The sequence below is a fragment of the Manacus vitellinus genome, unplaced genomic scaffold (assembly GCF_001715985.3).
Source record: "Manacus vitellinus isolate BGI_N305 unplaced genomic scaffold, ASM171598v3 scaffold_10_pilon, whole genome shotgun sequence".
Classification (NCBI taxonomy): domain Eukaryota; kingdom Metazoa; phylum Chordata; class Aves; order Passeriformes; family Pipridae; genus Manacus; species Manacus vitellinus.
Genome location: NW_021938838.1, coordinates 1,917,361 through 1,936,952, shown reverse-complemented (window position 1 = coordinate 1,936,952; position 19,592 = coordinate 1,917,361). Strand labels below are relative to the sequence as shown.

At 42.4% G+C, this 19,592-nt stretch overlaps 1 protein-coding gene and 1 non-coding gene across 5 annotated transcripts in view; both read right to left on the bottom strand.

Annotated features, from left to right (window-relative positions):
* The window catches only part of CNOT1 (CCR4-NOT transcription complex subunit 1), a 48,693-nt gene that overhangs the window by 7,302 nt on the left and 21,799 nt on the right, over window positions 1-19,592 (bottom strand). For all 4 annotated transcript variants that reach the window (XM_029965578.1, XM_029965580.1, XM_029965579.1 and 1 more), the window contains exons 19-38: window positions 18,908-19,032; window positions 17,804-18,090; window positions 16,879-16,957; window positions 15,491-15,721; window positions 14,106-14,246; window positions 13,649-13,828; window positions 12,237-12,353; window positions 11,712-11,822; window positions 11,048-11,125; window positions 10,565-10,742; window positions 9,958-10,088; window positions 9,133-9,429; window positions 7,792-7,932; window positions 7,589-7,693; window positions 6,895-7,014; window positions 5,885-6,076; window positions 4,222-4,364; window positions 3,523-3,631; window positions 3,267-3,436; window positions 1,954-2,185 (exon numbers count right to left, since the gene is read on the bottom strand). In XM_029965578.1, the coding sequence (XP_029821438.1) occupies window positions 1,954-2,185; window positions 3,267-3,436; window positions 3,523-3,631; window positions 4,222-4,364; window positions 5,885-6,076; window positions 6,895-7,014; window positions 7,589-7,693; window positions 7,792-7,932; window positions 9,133-9,429; window positions 9,958-10,088; window positions 10,565-10,742; window positions 11,048-11,125; window positions 11,712-11,822; window positions 12,237-12,353; window positions 13,649-13,828; window positions 14,106-14,246; window positions 15,491-15,721; window positions 16,879-16,957; window positions 17,804-18,090; window positions 18,908-19,032 (3,167 nt within the window). The remainder of the gene's footprint in view (window positions 1-1,953; window positions 2,186-3,266; window positions 3,437-3,522; window positions 3,632-4,221; window positions 4,365-5,884; window positions 6,077-6,894; window positions 7,015-7,588; window positions 7,694-7,791; window positions 7,933-9,132; window positions 9,430-9,957; window positions 10,089-10,564; window positions 10,743-11,047; window positions 11,126-11,711; window positions 11,823-12,236; window positions 12,354-13,648; window positions 13,829-14,105; window positions 14,247-15,490; window positions 15,722-16,878; window positions 16,958-17,803; window positions 18,091-18,907; window positions 19,033-19,592) is intronic.
* Window positions 12,776-12,914, bottom strand: LOC112841438. Its single transcript, XR_003213015.1, has one exon. It is a non-coding gene; the product is annotated as a small nucleolar RNA SNORA46 (small nucleolar RNA).

Sequence of the window (19,592 nt, the reverse complement as noted above, 5' to 3'; positions counted from 1 at the left end):
AAACCTTTTTACAAAGTGCTCACCTTGCCTGCCACCATTAATTTTTACCATACTCTCCAGAGGGATAATTATTTGCAAGGCAATTTGGGGGTGGCAACACAATTTTAGTAAACATATTTACTGCCAAATGGAATCTTTCGGATCTCAAATATTTTAAGCCATCAGCATGCCTGAGGAGCCCCTTTCATCAGTGTCAGTTCTGCCACCAGCACCCAACCTTGCATGAAGGACAGCATGAGGCAGCAGCAGCAGCTCAGTCTGTTGGGCCTTTAGGAGCCCAAACAGGGAGTACAAGTTCTGGGAAGGGCAGATTCCAGCTCCTACCTCAGGAACCATCACTACTTAGCAGAGTGAATTTTCCTTACATTAACGTTACATGAAGAAAAACTGGGTGGGTTTTTTTTGCTTTGTACTGGGGGGCTGCTTTAATAATATATATATATATAAGAAACCCCAGAGGCCTCCTTTTATTTGTTATCCACAGTATTAAAATCACCAAAAGGAAACAAATTACACTGCAGGAAACTTCTGGGTTTTGAATAAAACATCCTATTTCTAAACTACTGCACAGACATAAAGCTATAAAAACAGCATAACTGATAACTTGGAGATCATGTGGAGAACTTCTAGTATTTCTGGAGAAACGTTTTTTCCTAATTAAAAAAAAGGAATTTATGTATCTGCCTTCAAAGTTCTATGCTGCTTCTTGTCCTAAAGACTAGTGAAAAGAAAGCAACACTTAAGCAGGCAAAATTAAGTTCAGGATAGAACCTTATTTAATGCAGTTATTACAAAAATCCCTTTAAGACCCATCGTTAAAGCCTGTAAGGAAACAATTATAAATAAACACTGCACCTCAATATATTTAAATTACTATTTCAAAACTGATCAAATATTTATAAAAGGTAAGCAGTGAAGTGTACAAAAAAGTGTATTGAGTATTACGAGTACACTACACTGAAATGTGTTTTAGAAGCATGATTTAAGGTAAAAAAGAGTGAGGTCACACGAATAAGTGAAAATATTTCTTTAAAAAGTGGGTTTAGCACAATATCTATTAAAAACATTCAAAAATGCTATGCAGTAGAAGTCAGACCAACAGGAACCTGTCTACAAGCCAGTACACAAGGACACTAAAGTCACATAAAAAAACCCACTGCATCAGTCGTGATCTTTATCCACACTTTGGAGGTCGAACTTCTTTTCATTCGTAGCTGCAAATTCTGCAGCATTTCTGTGGCAGTGACACAGACATTTAAAATGAACACAATGGACAGAGACTTCCTTGCAGCTGCAGTCAAGGAGCTGCCTGCAAGGAACACAGTTTTAAGAGGATGACTGCAGATCTACAGGGAGTTTGTTACCACACCTGCTGGGCTACTGAGGGCATCTCCCTTCTCAATCACACCTGGAAGGCAGATCTGTGCTGTTTGTCACACCTGTTAAGGTGCCCCAGAGTGACATGTTGGAGGTTGTTTAAATTTTAGGCAGCACTTCAGCTAATGATGTTTCAAGTTTTTCCTCACTAATGATTCGAGTTTGAAGAGGGATTCCCTTGTCCACATGATCTGAAACAATTTACCTGAATCTCTATTACCAATTTCCTTCTGTAGGCTGTCAGAGCTTTTACTGTTACCCACAAGGAGCAACACTAGTCAAGGTTCATTACTATTCCCAACAGCTATCTCAGCTGCAGTTCTTTTCCCACCAAACTTATCTCAGAGCTCATGGTCTGAACTGACAGCTTGTTCCTACACTATCCGAAGAACATGATTTGGTGGAGGACAGGAGTTTCTACAGAACCCTGCCATCAAAACCAGCCAAAATTTTGACAGTCAAAACCTGGAAGTTTCAAAAGGATGCCTAACACAGGTTATAACACTGTTTTAAAATGGAGGGCATCACACCCTACTTATGTTGAATAAAAAGCACCTTTCTTTCCAAAAGCTCTACCTGTCCAACAAACGCAGAGAATGCTTTGGTACTGTCACGGCCTGCTGCAGCTGAATGGTAGAGGTTCACCCACTCCCTCAGCAGGTACTCTGCCTTCTCCCTCAGGCCTGGTGGGTCATCATACTCAGAAGCTTGGGAAATTCCTGAATGCATCATGAAATTAGGACCTCCATGAGCTCGGTCAATCATTGCTTCATAGTTTGATCGGACCACTTCCATCAGCTGGGGTAATCTAATGCAAGAGACAGCAAGAGCTGGGTTAGAATTCCTCCTCCCCCAGAAGGTGAAGGAACTGGAAGCTCAGTCAAACAGAGCTGAAAGAAAGCAAATTATTTCTTAAACTAAATCTTTGTATCTTTCAGTCCTCACTGGAATAGCAGAAATAAGTCATGAAAGCAGACACATTTATGATGAAAGAAGGAACACTGAAATCACACAAGCTTTGAAGTTCCACTCCAATTTGTACAGCAGAGTGCTGCAACAAAACCCCCCAGGGACTAGAGACAGCTTCACTTCTGCAGACTTCAGGAGCCCTAAAATGCTCCCAGATAGTGAGATGCCAGTGCTGAACAGCCTGACTGGGGCACCAAATTTGGCTGCAGTGAAAGTCAACCCATACAGTGAAGACAGTCTATCCACACCAACTGGATGAATGGACTCTTGTTTTGGGACCTCCCACTGGCAGCTGTGTTGACAGTGGCAGCCACTGCCACCAGCCAGCTGCTGGATGCTCTCGTAAGCAATCCAGAGTTCTCCAAGCTCCAATCCATGTTGTTCTCAAACCCAGCAAAAACTGCTTCCACCTCAGGAGCCTGCAAGTCCCAGAGGTATTTTCAGGTGCTGTGGCAACATTTGCTGCCCAGTTACTTGCTGGTGGATACACAGGCCATGTGAGACTGGTGGAGGATTGCTTCGTAGGCTCTAAACAGAAAGGACTGTCCAATCTTATTAACTGCTTGTGATTAACAAATTAACATAATATGTATAATTGAAATAAAAAAGAATATTGCCTAAATTTGAGATAAAGCAGGAATTCAAACAAGTTTCTTACAGTACAACAGTATTCTGGAGCACAGTGCATAGAGAGATTTTCCTGCTCGAGCGTTCAGCTTGACATGTTGCTGCAGTTGCCTCTATTTTGACTAAGATGAGCACATTTACATTAGAGTGACAGTTTAAATTAACATAGGACTGCAGCTCTAGAGGAAGTTTAAAGCTGTATGATTGAATGATATGAGACATTGCCTATATAACATTCAAATCATAAATGAGCAGAGAAAAAAGTAACAGATTTCACAGTATTACACTCTCACCCCTCTGGGGCGTTTCCTCTGGAATGAGCATTAATTCTCATGAGTGTCTCAATGGTGTGAAACAGGTCTGCTTCTGTTACGTGGGCGACGCTCCTCTCATCCACCAACAGGATCTTCACCAACTGCATGGCAAATGCCACAGCCATGTAGTTCAGGCCGTTCTCCATGGACTGCCAACACAAAAAAGGCAATTAAAGCCCAGCCACAAATCTCACAGTGGGCTGACCACATCTCCAAAAGAGCAGGTTCCCTTTACCTGAGCCAGGTGAAGGTCATACTGCTGCATGTTAACGAGGTGATTGCGGATCAGCAGCTCCACAGCTTCCACGTTGTACTTGTACTCATCTCTGCATTCGATCAGGCACCTGAAGGAAAGGACTTCTTTTACAAAGTGTACCTCGACAACACAGCTTAAGTGAAGCAAGTCAGATTCAGCACTGCAGAAACTGTGCCCTTCACTGTGATTCACTACTCAGCTCCAAAAGAAGCCTCTTCCAGAGCATTCTCTAAGGTAATGTTTGAGTTCACAACAATCAGACTCAAGCACTTGTTGCCCTGCACAACTGGCCACAAAAGCCCTTCAAGAGCTTCAGTTTATTCAGCATAAGAAGCCTCTCTTCCAAGGACAAAGTGGCACATCTGCCTAGCTGAAGCACTAGTGCTTCTGCTACAGGCATATGCCACGTCACACATTTTGTGACAGCAAAATGAGGAGAATAAAAAAGCCCAGAGCATATCTAATGCTTAATTCCATTATAGATTCCTATCATGTTCTGGGGTGAAACAGCATTATCAGAAGATGTAGTTAATTTTGACCAAAAAGAAAAGCCAGTAATTTTTGCCTGTCTAAATTGCAGCAATGCAAAACATTAACAGGCAAGTGATTCGGAGTACCAAGGGAACTCCCAGAAGATGACCAAAGCTCCACCAGTGTCCCTGCTGCCCCACGACTGACCTGGTGATCTGTTTGTTACACCACGGAGAGCCGTAGGCGCGGCCGTCCTGCAGAGCCTTCAGCACCAGCAGGTGACACTCCCGGTAGCGGAGCAGGAGGTCAGCGTCAGCCCCGCTGGTGGCATCCAGCAAGCCCTCTACAGCCTAGAACACATGCAACCTGTTAGCAGAGGAAAAAACAAGTCCTCTTCCAAGTCTTCTGCATGTTACATCAGCAAGAGTTATCACCAGAAGACTCGGCAGACATGAAAAAAAAAAATCAATTTAGTAATTGCGCTTGTCCCCTTGGTAAGACCTTGTGAGATTTGACCAGTTACTATGGCACTACGAGTTCACTGTACACAGCTGTGCTACCACAAACAAACCTACAGGTCTCTCTATGCCCCACTAGTTTTGTATGTGCACCAAATAATATGACAGAGTGCATTAGTTGGTGCTGCAGCTTCTCTAAGTCAGTGCTTCCTCAGCAGTTCAGCACATGGCTTATGGAAAACTACATGACAAAAGACTTCCAGAGCCTGCTAGAACTAAGTGAGCAGGTTCCTCAGAGAAAGAGCTGCAGCACTCAAGAGATGCCTCTGTGTTAGTCTACAGCAAATGGAAGATGAGTCCTGCAGGAGCAGCACAATTTATTTGGTCAAGTCCTAGTCAGGACTGGATCCTTTAACAGGTACAACCACTATCAGAGAAGAACAGAGTCTCTCTACAGCTTTCAGTGACTCTTGTTTTGGCACTGTTCTTGGATCCTCAGGCAGACAGCTCAGTATTCTTCCACTACTCTCAAATGGATTTTTCTCCACGTCTGTCACTTGCTCTGCACTACTTACACAGGCACTGGTGCCAGCTCAGCTCACAGAGCTCACTGTGACACTCCCCACTGGTACAGCCTCACAAATTCCGGCTGGGATGGAGTTAATTTGCTTCACAGTAGCCCATATGGTGCTGTGCTTTGGATTTGTGCTGAAAAGAGTGTTGACAACACACCAGAGTTTTGCCAATTGCTGAACAGTGCTTACACAGCATCAAGGCTTTTTCTTTCCCACTCTTGCCTCTCCCACCAGTGGGTAGGCTGGGGATGGGTAAGAAGTTGGGAAGCAACACAGCCAGGACAGCTGATCCAAATTGAATAAAGGGATATTCTACACTACATGACATCATGCTCAGCAATGAAAGCTTAGGGACAGGAGGATGAAGAAGGGCATTCATGGTTCTGATGTTTGCCTTCCCAAGCAAATGTCACATGTGCTGAAGCCCTGCTTTCCGAGAAGCAGCTGGACATCTGCCTGCTGATGGGAAGTAGTGATTTTTACTTCTGTTTTGTTTGCACACACAGCTTTTGGTTTCCCTACTGAACTGTCATAATGTGAATGAACACATCATCTTGTCTTCCCTCTGTTTTAATCCCTGTCCTGCAGAAGAGAGGAATGAGCAAGCAGCTTCTTTCCACAGGAGCCTGGACACTGTGTGTACAGTCCACCAAGTGAACATCATGGCTCCCTTCCAAATTTATGTATCGAATTTCCAAAGACAGCACCTCAGTACTGTTCACCAAACAAGTTCCACAGCATACATGAAGAAACACCGTCACCGGCAAGACAATCCACGAGCCAGATGAGTAATAAACTCTAGACAAGTTGTTCCAGAGAAGAATTGTCAGCACTCACCTTCTGCAGCAGCCCGAGTGCAGCAATAGCATCGCGGGAGTTCCGAGCCACCACCACAGCCTCCAAGAGGCTCCGCAACGCTTGGACTTGAGGATTCATGGCCAGGGTGTGTGGAATGGACTGCAGGTGCTGCTCCAGTTCTGTCATACATTTGTCATAGATTTGTGCTACATCATCTGTAGCCCAAGCTTGCTGCTTAAGAGAAAGTGAGAATGAGCGATTTTTGCAAGGATTGTGTTTGTCACACTCAAATACTGACTGGCTCTTCTGCTTCAGGAATTATAGCACCCAGAATTTACACCTCTACAGTACTGTGGTTTGTTATGCTGGCATTTTAAACACACAAATATGAGCAAGTAAAGCAGTGCAACCAATTCTGGCAGTCAGAATCACAGAATGGTTTGGGTTGGAAGGGACTTAAAAGGCTATGTAGTTCCAATCCCATTGCCATGGGCAGGGACACCTTTCACCTTATTCCAGGCTGCTCCAAGCCCCACCCACTTGAACACTTCCAGGGATGGGCAACCACAGCTCCTCTGGGCAACTTGTTCCAGTGCCTCATCACTCTCACAAGGAATTTCTTCTTAATATCTAATCTAAATCTGCCCTCTGTTACTTTGAAGTCATTCCCCCTTGTCCTGTCACTAAGGCTTTAAGTCCCTAAGACCAAGTATGTATACAAAAACCTGCTCAAAATTCATGCTTGCCATCCATGATCTTCCTGCAAAAGTAACCCAAAATTTGAATAAAACGTTTCACTACTACTAGAACTACATGTAGTAATCATAACTTGCAGAACTTTATCCCAATTTGGGTTAAAAACCCCTCAGACTGGGTGGAAGTTTTATGTTGCCATTACTCTGTCATTAGAACCAGTGCATCTGTCAACCACTGTTCTCAAACAATACAAACACCTGACTCTTATGAGTCCTTCTGGCAAAAGACAAGTTCTCCAACAGTCTCCAAAAGGGCTACAGTACTCTCAAGCTGATTAGTTCAGAAACCTCTACCTTCATAGGCTGAGCCAAGAATCCTGTAGGCTGAGTTAAGTCATTGGTAGGCAAGAAGCCAGGGACATTGCGTGCAAACTCTTCATAAACAGCCAGCTGTTTTGGGTCCACACCTCCAACCTTTGCAGAGAAAAGAACAGGCATTAACCTCATTGACAAGCACTGGGGCAGTTAAAAATGAGGGCAGTTTGTGTAACAAGCAGCTGCTCAGTCACATTCTTGAACAGAGTGGCCTAGACATCAAGAAGTAGGATTCAGCTGCTCTGCACTGAGGTCCTGTCTCTCCTGTGACACCTAATAGGAGGATTTTCCTCTAAAACTGAAACTCACACTCAAGAAACAGAAACAACTGAATACTGAGAAATGCTGTGCTGAAAGCACATGCTACATCCTTTAAAGGAAGAAAATATAAAGGAGGCAAGACAACAAAACAGACAAGACATCCTTCAGTGAGAGGAACAGCACAGAACAAGAGACAGGACTTATGTCTTCAAGGAATTAAGGAAAATTATATGAATACTCCTTTTGGAACAATATAGTTATGTCTTTCCATACTAATCAAGATAACAGCAGCTGCACTGTTAGGTAAGACTACAATATACAGGATTGCTCAGTTGAAGCTGTGCCATCCAATTTTTCTTATCAGGAAGGGGAAAAGAGCAGCATCAGCACAGAGCTGAGTTCATGTCCTCACCTTTAACCTGATTTGTTCTGGCATCCTCTCAGCCTGGTAAGTTAACACAACAGGATCACAGTACCGACGGCCCTCTTGTCTGGCATGTTTTCTGAGCTCAAACTCCTGGGAAAAATACAAACACAGCACTGGATTTTAGACACTGAGTCTGGATGTATATGAGCACACATAATACTTTTAAAAGACAGTAGTCTCATACTTACAGTTGCGAGCCTCTTGTCCATCTCAGGGCCTGCCTTTTCCACAGCTGTCTTCTGGATAAAGCAGCAGGCAAGCTCACAGTTATCCTGGGCTAACTGGGCAGCTGCCTGCTCCATCATGTCCCTCTGCTGTGGGGAGGCTGCCTATTGAAAACCACAATAATCAGTGAAGGCTGTAGGTTTTTCCCTGTATATTACTACCCCTCAAATCTGCACCACTGTCTGTACAGAACACCAGCAATAAAGAGGAATGCTCTTAGGCTCATGCTCCCTTCCCGTGGAATATACAACAATAAATTTAATTTTGCATAGCTTTGAATAAAACATGTAGGCAAGATGACAGTAAAGACTTTCAACAAGGAACAGAACAGCAGGAGTTCTCCATCTTCTCCACCTCCCTATCTCCAGGGCACAGAAATAAAGCCCTGCTTCAGAGGGATGCATGCACAGTGATGCTAATGCAGGGAAAGCCTCACATCACAGCACAAGGTTTACCCCTCCCCAGGTTGTAATCAGAAGATATAAAGGCACAGCACTAACAGTGTAAAACAGCAGTCCTAAGCCTTTTTCAGTGGGTTCCCTTTCTGATACACATTTTCTTCTTTCCTTCTCAGAGTCTGCTTTAAGAGAACCCTGAACAGACGGACTTATTTTTTAGGGTGCAAAGCAGCAACTGCCATTAGAAATGGAATACATCTATAAAGGCAACCTGTCCCATCTAGCTGGACTTCCCTGTCTGTTAAGATCTACCCTTTCAGTTCTCTTTCATTAATTCCTACTACACTACTTCTGTTAACCCACTTCATACAATGAGCCAGGCATGAATTTTAAGGTGTCTTGTACAACCCTTCTTCTGCAACAGAATGCTTTCTATAATTAACCCTTTAAGAAAACTTCCTCGGATTACCACTGGTTTTATATTAATGTCATACGTCTTCAGGGATAAAAAAACCTGACTACTAAGTTACACTTTGACATTTTGCAAACACAGTAATACAAAGCACTGTCTTCCACAAAACCTGAATTCCTTCTGCTTACGCACGTTCTTCTGTGACTAAATTTGAGAGAACACTGGGGCAAAATAAAAAGCTAGTCAGGAAGTTTGTGTGCTATGCAGTAAGATCCACCTTAGCAGTTTGTGTTCGACATGAGCTGTAATTTCAACACGCTTTTTTCACTATAATTCCACAAGAGTCATGAGGCTTTTATGCAGTGAATTAATCTCCACGCTAGTTAAGCCATGTAATTAACCAGCAAGTCCTCAGCGTGGAGAACTGACTTGCTAATGCTGGATGCCTGCAGCCCTGTGAGCTGGAAATAACCTTCAGACGACGGGGCTCTTACCCTGAGCGCAGTGGCAAAGCTGTTTTTCAGGTTGGTGGCTATGCTCATGAGCAGCGGCTCCCTGCAGGTGATCATGGCCATGCCGGCCGTCAGGTTGCGCATCATGTGGTGCGCGGCCACGCGCATCCGCGACTCCTCCGAGTCCAGCGCAAAGTCCTTCCTGACGATCTGCTCGCAGGTGGTCATGGCGATCTTGATGGACCGATCCACCACGGGGTGCACCAGGTCCTGCACCGCCCGCTCGATGGCCTGCCGCACGCACTGCTTCAGCTGCGGGTGCGCCTGGAACAGCGGGATCTGCGCGGGGAGCGGCAAAGGTCAGGGAATGAAGTGCCCCGGAATCCCACCTGCCCGAGACAGTCACAGGTTCTGAACGACTCCTAAGTGCACTGTCCTGGCTGGTGCAGTTCTCCCTTGTTCCATGTGCAGCTATTACAGTATTTGATAAATCCGAAACTGGGACAAATGATCATTTTCCTTACCAAGATGAAGCTGAGCACAATGCAAAGACTGACTGAAGAGCTAAGCCACTGACTGGTCAAAAGGAGCACAGCAGCAACTATCCCAACTGACACATTGCCAGAAATGAAGTGGATACTAATGTCACAGTTAAAGACCACTTGATCATCTTAGGTTGCTAATGCAACTACTAATCACCTCTAAAGTTCTCCTTTGGATTACTCATTAGCGCTCAACCTCCCCATAACTTTTGAAAAGTGACTGCAATAACTTCAGTTTACAAAATGTTGCTCCCACCAGCTCAGACCTGTGGCAAATCTGGTGGTAAAAACTCTTTTAGCAAACCAAATCAGCTCTAAAACTTACGGTAGGATTTAAGGTAATATGTGGAGCCAAGCCTCCCAAAGAATACACGTTGATGTCGTGGTAACTGTACTGGGGCTGTGGAGGGACCGTGGCTGTACAAGTGGTGCTGGTAGCTGGAGTTGTAGAAGCAGCTGGAGAACAGAAACAGGTTTGTATTGAGCCATTAGTGGAAAGTAAATGCTTGTAAATGCAAATATATATATTTACACCAGAAAATTACTAAAACCCAAAAGTTTTGCAGTTTCATCATGAAACCTCCGAAACTCACAACTTGCACAACTATTAGTTCCAAAGTAGCTTCAGCACATTCTAACAGAGCTGTCTATTGCAACAGCTTAGCCCCTGATGTTAACACATCATCCTGCCTCACTCCCTTCTAAGGAGTAGCTACACACCTTACATGCAGAATTAGCCCTCATGACAGCTTCCACTCCCTTCCCATCTCCAAATTCTGTACACCTACTTCTATTACAAAACTATCCAAGTGCTTCCAAGCATTCAAGGATGTTACAATAGCATATGCAGCTTCATACTTTTCTTCATAATAGCAAAACCTGTCTTATTTGAACTTCAACAGTGTGATTATGGATTTCATAGATGTACTTACTAGTTGTTGTGATGGGTGGTAGCTCTTCTGGCTGCTTCACATCCTTCTTTGGAGCAGACAGCTGCTCATCCAGGTTTTTCAGACGATCCTTATCTTTCAGGAGACTTCCAGGTTTCAGCTCATTGATGTCTAGTACAAGATTCTTGCAGAGCACCTCGATCTCAAACTTCAGATTCAACTGCAAAACAGTTCTAGCTTAGGACGTGTCACAAAACATCTACCAGGCCCCTCAACTCCCAGGCTGCCCATTCTAACCCACACCTTTCAGAGACCAACAGTGACTGAGGATCAGACAAATATCTTGCACTCTGACCTCACAGGAGAAGAGTTGCATCCAAGTTCTACCAAATAAAGCAATGCCCAAGCAATCTCCCCATGCTAAAGCAGTGAAAAGTGCTGAGTGGTCCTTCCCAACATCCCTCTTGACTGGTATGTCAAGAAAACCTCACTCAGTAGGTACAGAATAAAAACCCAGAAGTTTACTTTTAGATCATGTTCTTGGTGTAGCTCAGCTAAAACATTCATAATGGCCATTGTCCATGGGTTTGGAGGCCTGAAAACCTACAAGAGAAAGAAGAGAACAGTATTACATAAACTTCTTGAATCACCTGGATGGCTTATGACTGGAGGTTTTGGAACACAAGCATACAGCCATGGAAACCTTTGTACAAGCTGCAACTAGGGTAGAATTTAGTATTCTGGTAATAATTAGTCCAGTAACTTAATTTCAACTGGAACTACATTAGGAAGCTAAGTGTAAAACTGGAAACACAATGACCTGATCCTTCTGAGAGATCAGTTCTATGCCAAGTAGAACTGACAAGCTGACCAGGGTCAAAGTGTGTGGAATAAAAAAAAAATAATAAAAAAATAAATATATTCTAGAACCTCTTCAATGGTATCCCTCCATGTCTCACTAAAGCTCTGTTGAAGGGTACCACAGCACAGTTCAGCTAATACCAACTATTTATATGGCAAAAATACATGGTACTTTCCCTCAAAACAGAACACCTTCACTTTAAGCCTTTGCATCCCTTTTCTTTCTCTCCATGGCATTCAATCAGTTTTCACTTTGTGACAAAAGCTGATTACTTTCTGCAATATTTTTCCACTTGAGCAATAACTCTGTCAGCACAAAGACACTTACCACGCTCCTGACACTGGATTCTAAGACTTTGGCAACAAATGGCACTACATAAAGCAATTCCTGCTGTCCCTTCACATATGCTTCCAGTAGCAGTGATTTCACATCCAAATCCTGAAAAATACCATCAGTGATTATGGAATTGGGAAGGAGGGTGGAGAAAACAGCAAACACACTGAAAAGTTCCACTTACAAACTACTTCCTTTTCAGATAGAGGCAAGGTTGAGTAAAGACAGCCCTTGAACTTTACAGACTGTTAAGCAGCAATTCCTTTTAGAACAAAGATTTACACATCTACATTTTTACATGGGATTAACGAGTTCTCGCCAAAACAAATATAGCTACTAACTTTACTGATATAAAAAAAAAATATTTAGAAGTCTTAAATGACCAACTCTGGAATCATACTTTGTACTTGGCACAAAAAAGAGGCACCAGAAAGGTGATAACATATCCCAAATAGCTTATGCTACTGCGTAACAGCATATCAATGCCTGCCAAAGCAATCTGTAAAGACAGCAGCTCACCGTGTGCAAGATGGGCTTATTTTTAGCCATGGTAATCATTCCCAGCCAGTGACCAAGGTTCTTTAACAAGGAGCGGTCTGAGAAGTTGGCTGCAGCTTTGTCTGATGTCAACAGCACCTAATGAAAACAAACAAAAAAACCAGCTTGAGCAACCACCGGAAGATTATCAGCCTCTGAACCAAATCCAACAGCTGATCTGAATGAAGGCAAAGTTTTAGAATATCAGGTCCTGAGCTTCACTCTCATTAGAGATACTGGAGCAGCCTTTAAGACAGGAACCTGTAAACCTGCTCTGTAATGACTGCAAAGTTAATTTCTTTAAAAGGATCAAAAAAGAGGATTACACCTTCCCAGACCTTACCATTCACTTTGTCGAGACTGTTACAACTATTCATTCAGCAAAGTCTAACTCTGTGCAGGCAATGCTTCCTCTTAAAGCCTCATCACAGACCTGAAGGCTACAGCTTGCACTTCTAGGGAATCCATGTAATTCTCATGTCAAGGCTTAAATCCTGTCACAAGGATTCTGATGTTGTTAGTTCTGTTCCTTAGCTTCAGAGGGGCATCAGCTGAACAGAGCAAGGTCAGCTGTGCTCTCAAGAGCCAGGAGATGCTTTTGCACTACAGCGTAACCCATGGTGGTCAGGGAATTCCACCAACAGGTTTAAAAATAGTGCTTGGTTCAAGAGCTCGTTTCATCTCTTCATCACTTCTGGGCTTCTGCTTCTTCCTCCTCCTCCCCTCTACATTATCTTAGCCCTCTAGTAAATGTTGGTTGTTACACCCCTGTTTTCTACACACTTCCCCTTTATTCCTCTTTGACCTGTGCTGGTTTAAAGGTAAACCGGCAGGGGAAATGAACCCAACTCATAAGAGAGAGAAGTCAGAATAACAATTTAATAAAATAATACAATAAGTACGATTATACAGACAAACAATTGGTTCTAACCCACAAAACCCAAATGTACAACCCAGCACCCTGGGGCATGAACAGAGTGGTGTTTGTTGGGCCCCCTGCTCTGGGCAGAGGGTGTAAATGCTCTATTGATAACAGTTTCTGGGAAATGGTTTTCTTATCTTTCTACTTTCCCCACACAAAACAACCACACCACAAGCAATTTTTCCCTAGGTTATAATTTGCAAATCTCACACAAATTTAGAGTCCACCTACATAAATAAATCCAAATGCAGATTTTCTCTCCTGTTATATAATTTAAGTCTTCTGCATGTTCCTAACTGAAAAGAATCCTGGTATTCATAAAGATAACCTCTAAGCTTAGTAGTAAACTAGGAAGCAGATTTTTGAACGATATTCCATAGCTGAGGATCAGCAACATAATAAGCAAACAGAATGAGAAGAAGGGAACACTCCCTAATCTTTACCCAAGTATTAGAAAACTTGCACTACTCACCTTAATATTTCTGTAGGTTTCATTCAGAACCATTTTATTAAACTCTGGATTTTTAAGTGTGTCGAGGAAGTTTGAATATAGGCTGTGAAAGTTAGGCTCAATACTGACTCTCTTCATCACAAGATACTGTGATACCCAAGGCATGAACTCTTCTTTCACTGTTTCCTTCAGTTCTTCCACCTGTGGCCAAACCAAAGAGAAAGCACACCACAGAATAGATGAGAAGATAAGCAAAACCTTCTGGGGCCAGCTCTGACCAACACATAGTTATGGTCAGTCAATTGCTTTTAAAATTAATGTTTTTCTAAAAAAAAATATTTGAAATCAGTGACTCAGCATCCAAAGATCTGAAGTTGTAATTTTGTAGAAATATCATCAGCAGACACTTAAAAATATATAAAAAATACAGATTAAAAAAATAATTCTTTTTTTTTTACCAGCATTCTTCCATACTTGCCTTCTGTGTCATATTTGACTGAGATAGATTATTGAAGATGAAAGCAATTTTTTCCTGGACATTGTCTGGAGGTCCCACAATTCTCTCTGTTTGATCTGTTGCTACTAACAGCGTATCAATGTTGGTAGTATTAATGGAAGGCTGCAGGGAGAACAAGAAGTTAAGAATAGACAATACCTAGGGGTGACATCAAAAGAAACTTTTGCTCTGTTCTGTCAAGCCAAAATAGAATTGAGCTTTATCAGGAGACATTTAACTGTCTCAGATTCATTTTCAGCAGCACTCTAAAGGAGCCAAGTGATTTTTTTTACCCTAAAAATCATGATCAATACTCAGCAGAAGAATGCTGCTGCACATTCATATATAATAGGTGCCACTGCAATGGCACCCTTTAGGCTAACAGCCTGCATACAATTTTAGCCAGGAGAACAATCACAGTACAATAGTGAGCAGCACTTAGCACAGCAGGGAGTCTCCAGGAGCAATTCAGTGCTGATTTGGGAAGGAGAAATCCCTGAGATTCACTTCTGAGGCAGCATGTCAAGTGTAAGTCAACAGAACGTGACCCAGGTCCCTACAGCTGCAGGACTGAACCCCAGGGCTTTAGCACCTGGTGCATTGCAATTAAGGGAAAAGGAGATGCAGTTTTAAATATCAACCCTGACTGGAGTTTAAAATGGGAAAATATAAACACCTCGAAGTAACAACTATCTACAGGACATAACCAGGGGTGAAAGACAGTAATAGCTACACCATGACCTGTCCTCCACAGTCTGTTCACAACACTTTCAGCTACCTTTGGCTTTTGCCTCCTCTACAGAGAACTCTTCAAGGACAGTCCCAAGCAGCAAGACAGGCTCAACTTTACAGTGCATCAGTCATCATACAGCTCCAGCACCAGCCATCCTCAGTGAACACGTGGCACCAAGTGTGCCCCACACCTTTCTGTGCAATAGCCAATAGTATCAACCTGCCAACCCTGCCATAACTCCGACAAGCAGTTCAGAGAGTTCTTTATGCAAGTGACTGAAGATGTGAAAAACCTAATGCAGTTAGAACTGCCAGGTCAGATGTGTGCAGTAGGTGTTCTCAAGTCCCAGGCAGAACAGCAGCTGCCAACTATTTTAAGAGTCCTACTGGAGGTCATTAAGAGAAACAATGGTTCTGTAATTGTCTTGACAGTTAAAGCCTCAATAAAAACATTTCAACTTGACACCTAAGTAATTGTGTAGTTTAATGACTAAAAATGCCTTCTCTCTACAAAAACGCTTGCCATATCTAAAAAGTTTATATGCTTTAAATACAAAATAACAGATCACAGTTTGAATTCAATACAGAGCAGCAACTTAACACCTCTGGGAAGGGCACAATGCCACAGTGCTCACCGGCACGTCTTTCTTGAAGCTGACTCCAGTTGGTCGGGTGATTGTGATGGTTTTTGCAACGGTGGTGGTGGTTGAGGTGGTCACTATAGTGCTGACTTGGCCAGCAAGAGGAGCTTTTGCTGGAACCTGGGCCTGGGCCTGAGCCTGGGCAAGTGCAATACTTCCAGGGGTGGTGATTGATCCCTGCATCTTCACAGGAGGATCTCTGGATTGCTGTCCATATTCTATGTACTAAAATAGGGTGAAAAAGCACAGGTTTGCCAACAACTGTTAAAATATTCAACACTATTGCCATAAGGGAATCTGCAAACTACAACTGTATACCCTTATAAAGCACAGCCTGTCAGTATTGACTTTCTTGCTGGAGAGGAGCCTCAAACTCTACCTTTTGGCCTCAACAGGTTGATGTCAAGCACCACGAGACTAAATATCCTTAAAATTTTGCAGTACTACCCAAAAAACTCCATCCCCATCCCCCCAGGCCTGAAACAGCAGAGTGAAAGAGGAGAACCTAAGAGCAAGGTGTGAACATCAAGAAACAGGCTACAAAGGAGGTGAGAAGTCTTCTGCAAGGACTCCAACAGCTACATAAAAAAGTCTGAAGTTCACCATTAATAAGCAAAACCACAGTTCTGAAATGGCCAACTTCAAGTTACTACATATTTTTAAGTATTTCCATAGTAAAAAATAAGCTTCTTCCCCACTGTTATACATTTCTTCAGAAACTGGTAACATCAGATTGTCATTTAAGGGATACAGTCTGAAACCAAGAATGCTACTGGACTTTTCAGCTTTGGATATGAGGCCTCTCTACCTCAGTGGAATAATTTTCCTTATTTAGCTCATGCCCTCAAGCTCTGCCACTGGGATTAGCTTTTCTTTATTTCCACCAATAAAAGCACCTTCAAGGCAGACACCATATGATGAACACTGCTTTGGACTACACAGTATTCCCATGGCTCTCATCAAACCTTCAGGAATGAAATTTTTCCTGGATTATTTTAGCAGGTCTGAGTATGAAACTGTATAAACCCAGCTGAATGTCCTCTATTTTAGGAAAACTCCAAATCTTTAAGGGACTGGAATATGAATCCACTGAGGCACTTTAAATCCTTTGTGCAGTGCTGGATCACTCAGTTATATTCAGGTACCTATTTCAACATAAGCAACCCAAAGAGATTTATTGAAACAGGAAAGGTACCAGATAACCACCTTCACCTGCCTACCCTATCCCACAGAAAAAACTTTAAGGAAAGGCATTTGATTCTGTGGATCTACATGGCCTAAAATCATGATACACAAGACTGCTTTTCCAAAGGAAAACAGAAATCTGCTCATAAGAATTTCAGATCATAGAGAGCTGGTGTTGTTAATACAAACACACTCACCTCCTGCAAATGATGTGGGAACTGTATAAAGTGACTAATAGAAGCCAAGTGCTGACAATACTGGGGATAGTCCTTCAATCTGTCAGACAAAATACACATTAGTCAGAAGTGTAAGCCCAAACCAGAAACAGCCTTACAGAGAAACACAAATATCAGACTGGTATGTCATTCCCACACTGCATCACAGAATTACTTCTGGATTCCTTACAGCAGCTGTGCTATAAATAAAGCACTTTCTACGAAGTACTTTTTGTCACAAAACCCATTTGAAATTAATTCGTGTAACGGTAAAACACAAGGTTTATTCACAGCAACTCATCCTACATCTCTATACTTCTGACTGAGCACACAATTGCATTTATGTTTAGATTACTGGATAAGTAATTTGCAGTTTAGCTCAGTGCATTTTATACAGCACCCCTCACACTTAGAACTTCCTCTATCTGCAATTCATGAAAAGCTTTGAGAAAGTTTTTTTTTTTTGAGATTATTTTGCCATACTTGAGATTTCTGTGTAAAACCCAAGCCCTGGAGCTTAGTTCCTAGTCAGTCCTTCAATAAGGAACAGTGCAAATAGCACTCCACTGGAATGCACCTGTGAAGAGTGATTACATTTGTTCCATTTCTATCAGACAATTTCATCTAACTCACCACTAATTATTTCTATAAACAAAGTGCACTAATTTTCAGCATCTGTTTGCTCCACATTTATACAGGCACCACACTGAACATTTTCATTTTGAAAAGTCACCCTTTAACTGGCACATTCACACCTTTTGCCTCAGCTCAGCATATCTCTGAAGCAATCCTCAAGCTGAGATGTGTTAATTCCTAACACATACCAGCAACCTTGCACTGCACGATTAGAGCAGGTTCAACATTCACGACACAACACTATTAGAAGTTACCAAACACCCACACTCACCTATTTTTAAATCTATCTAGTGCAGCAATACCAAAATAGTACATTTTGGATGCAAAAGGCTTTCGTAAGGCTTCGAGAACATAGCGCAGGGCCAGGCCCAAGGCCATGTAAGTAACCAGTCCTTTCTCTATGATCCCCCCGAAGAGACAGGCTGTGATGTGCAGCTCTTTGTCTGGGTACTGCGGGAAGAAACGGTACTCCTCGAACAAGTTCCTCAGCATGCAGTTAAACACTTCTCGTTCCCGTTTAATGTTGGAGTCCTTAAACCTCTGCAGCATTTCCAAGACCTGCAAAGAAATTGGGAATTGTTACCGATGGGTTTTTGCTTTCTTCCAGCCCTTCCACATCTTCACACTTCAGGAGTGTGTGCGACTACCCGGGTAAACTGTGCTACCACGAGTTACACCACAAAGAAGCTGCTTCAAGAACATCTCATTTTAGCCAGCAAACACCACATCACTACAATGAGCTTCCTCTTCAGACTGGAGTTTTCTCCATTTTAAGTAACTGTCTTCACACAGAACTTTTTTTGTGGCCGCCCACTCCATCACTTTCAAAATCAGAAAAATTAAAATTAATGTGGTGTCCTCCATAATTTATAACCACACAAATACATTAAAGTAAACTCGAAGTACTTCAAAGAGCAAGTACATCAGGCCAATAATTACTCTCATAGAGACTAACCAAAATAATTATCAAAAGCTCAGAAGGTAGAACTTGGGACACTTATATATATGGATGCTGTAGTCATTTTTAGATACTTAAAAAACATGTATTCAAGATAATTTATACAGACTATTTAAAGGCACTCTTTAGCACTTATTTTGAACACAAAGGCTTCCAAACGACATGGAATCCTTCCCACTTAGCAGCATTTTAGGAGCGTTAATTAGACATCTAAAGTTTTCAGTCCACAGAAGTCAAAGCTGAATGTAATGATCAACTGCAAGTTTGCTGCAAAAACAACTTCAACCAAGCCAAAAAGCAATGCTGTAAGTATCTACCACAAGCCCTTTTTTTATTTTCCACTAAAACGTGAAGGAATAATTGCTATCAACTTTATTGCAAGTCTCTGGACAGCAACTGCTGAAGAAGGGAACTCACCTCATCCACAGACATGGTGGGATGTGGTGGATGGTTGTAAATACGCTGGAAGTAGCTGTTTGCCTCATCATCTATTTCTTTGCTAAAGTGCTGATTAGCCTCTGGCCACACCTGAGATAAGTCAGCTGTTAAAAAAGGGAACAGGTATTATGCTCAGGACAACTTCAGGCACACAGGATTTCATCTAGTCCTTTTCAACTCTTCCACCAATCTGTACAGAACCTGCTAGTTGTTCTAAAAGGTAGGATATTTAACCTTTCCATTAGACAGGAATTGTTATTTAAAAAAATCTGTTTCCAATATGCCGTATTTATTAAAAAACCCTGAATCCTAAGATAGCATTAACCTCACAGTTGTATTCCTAGAACCCACTGCATCCCAAGCTGACCTCAACTGACAACTAAATGAATGAATGCAGAACAGACTAGAATAAAGCATGCTACACAACACTGACATGCACACAAACTTGCACACAGACTTTCAGGCCAGCCAGTGAGCTTCCAGTAAGTTTCTATTGAATGCTCAAGACCCAAAATATAAACCAATGGTCATTACAGCCACCTCCCCTCTACACCTGCAAAGACAGGTAACTTTGCTGTTATTACTCATGGCTTCTCTGATAGCTCTTCCCTAAGAGCAATGAGGAAGGTTTAGCATATGGTTGTGCTTCCTGAACATTTGACTG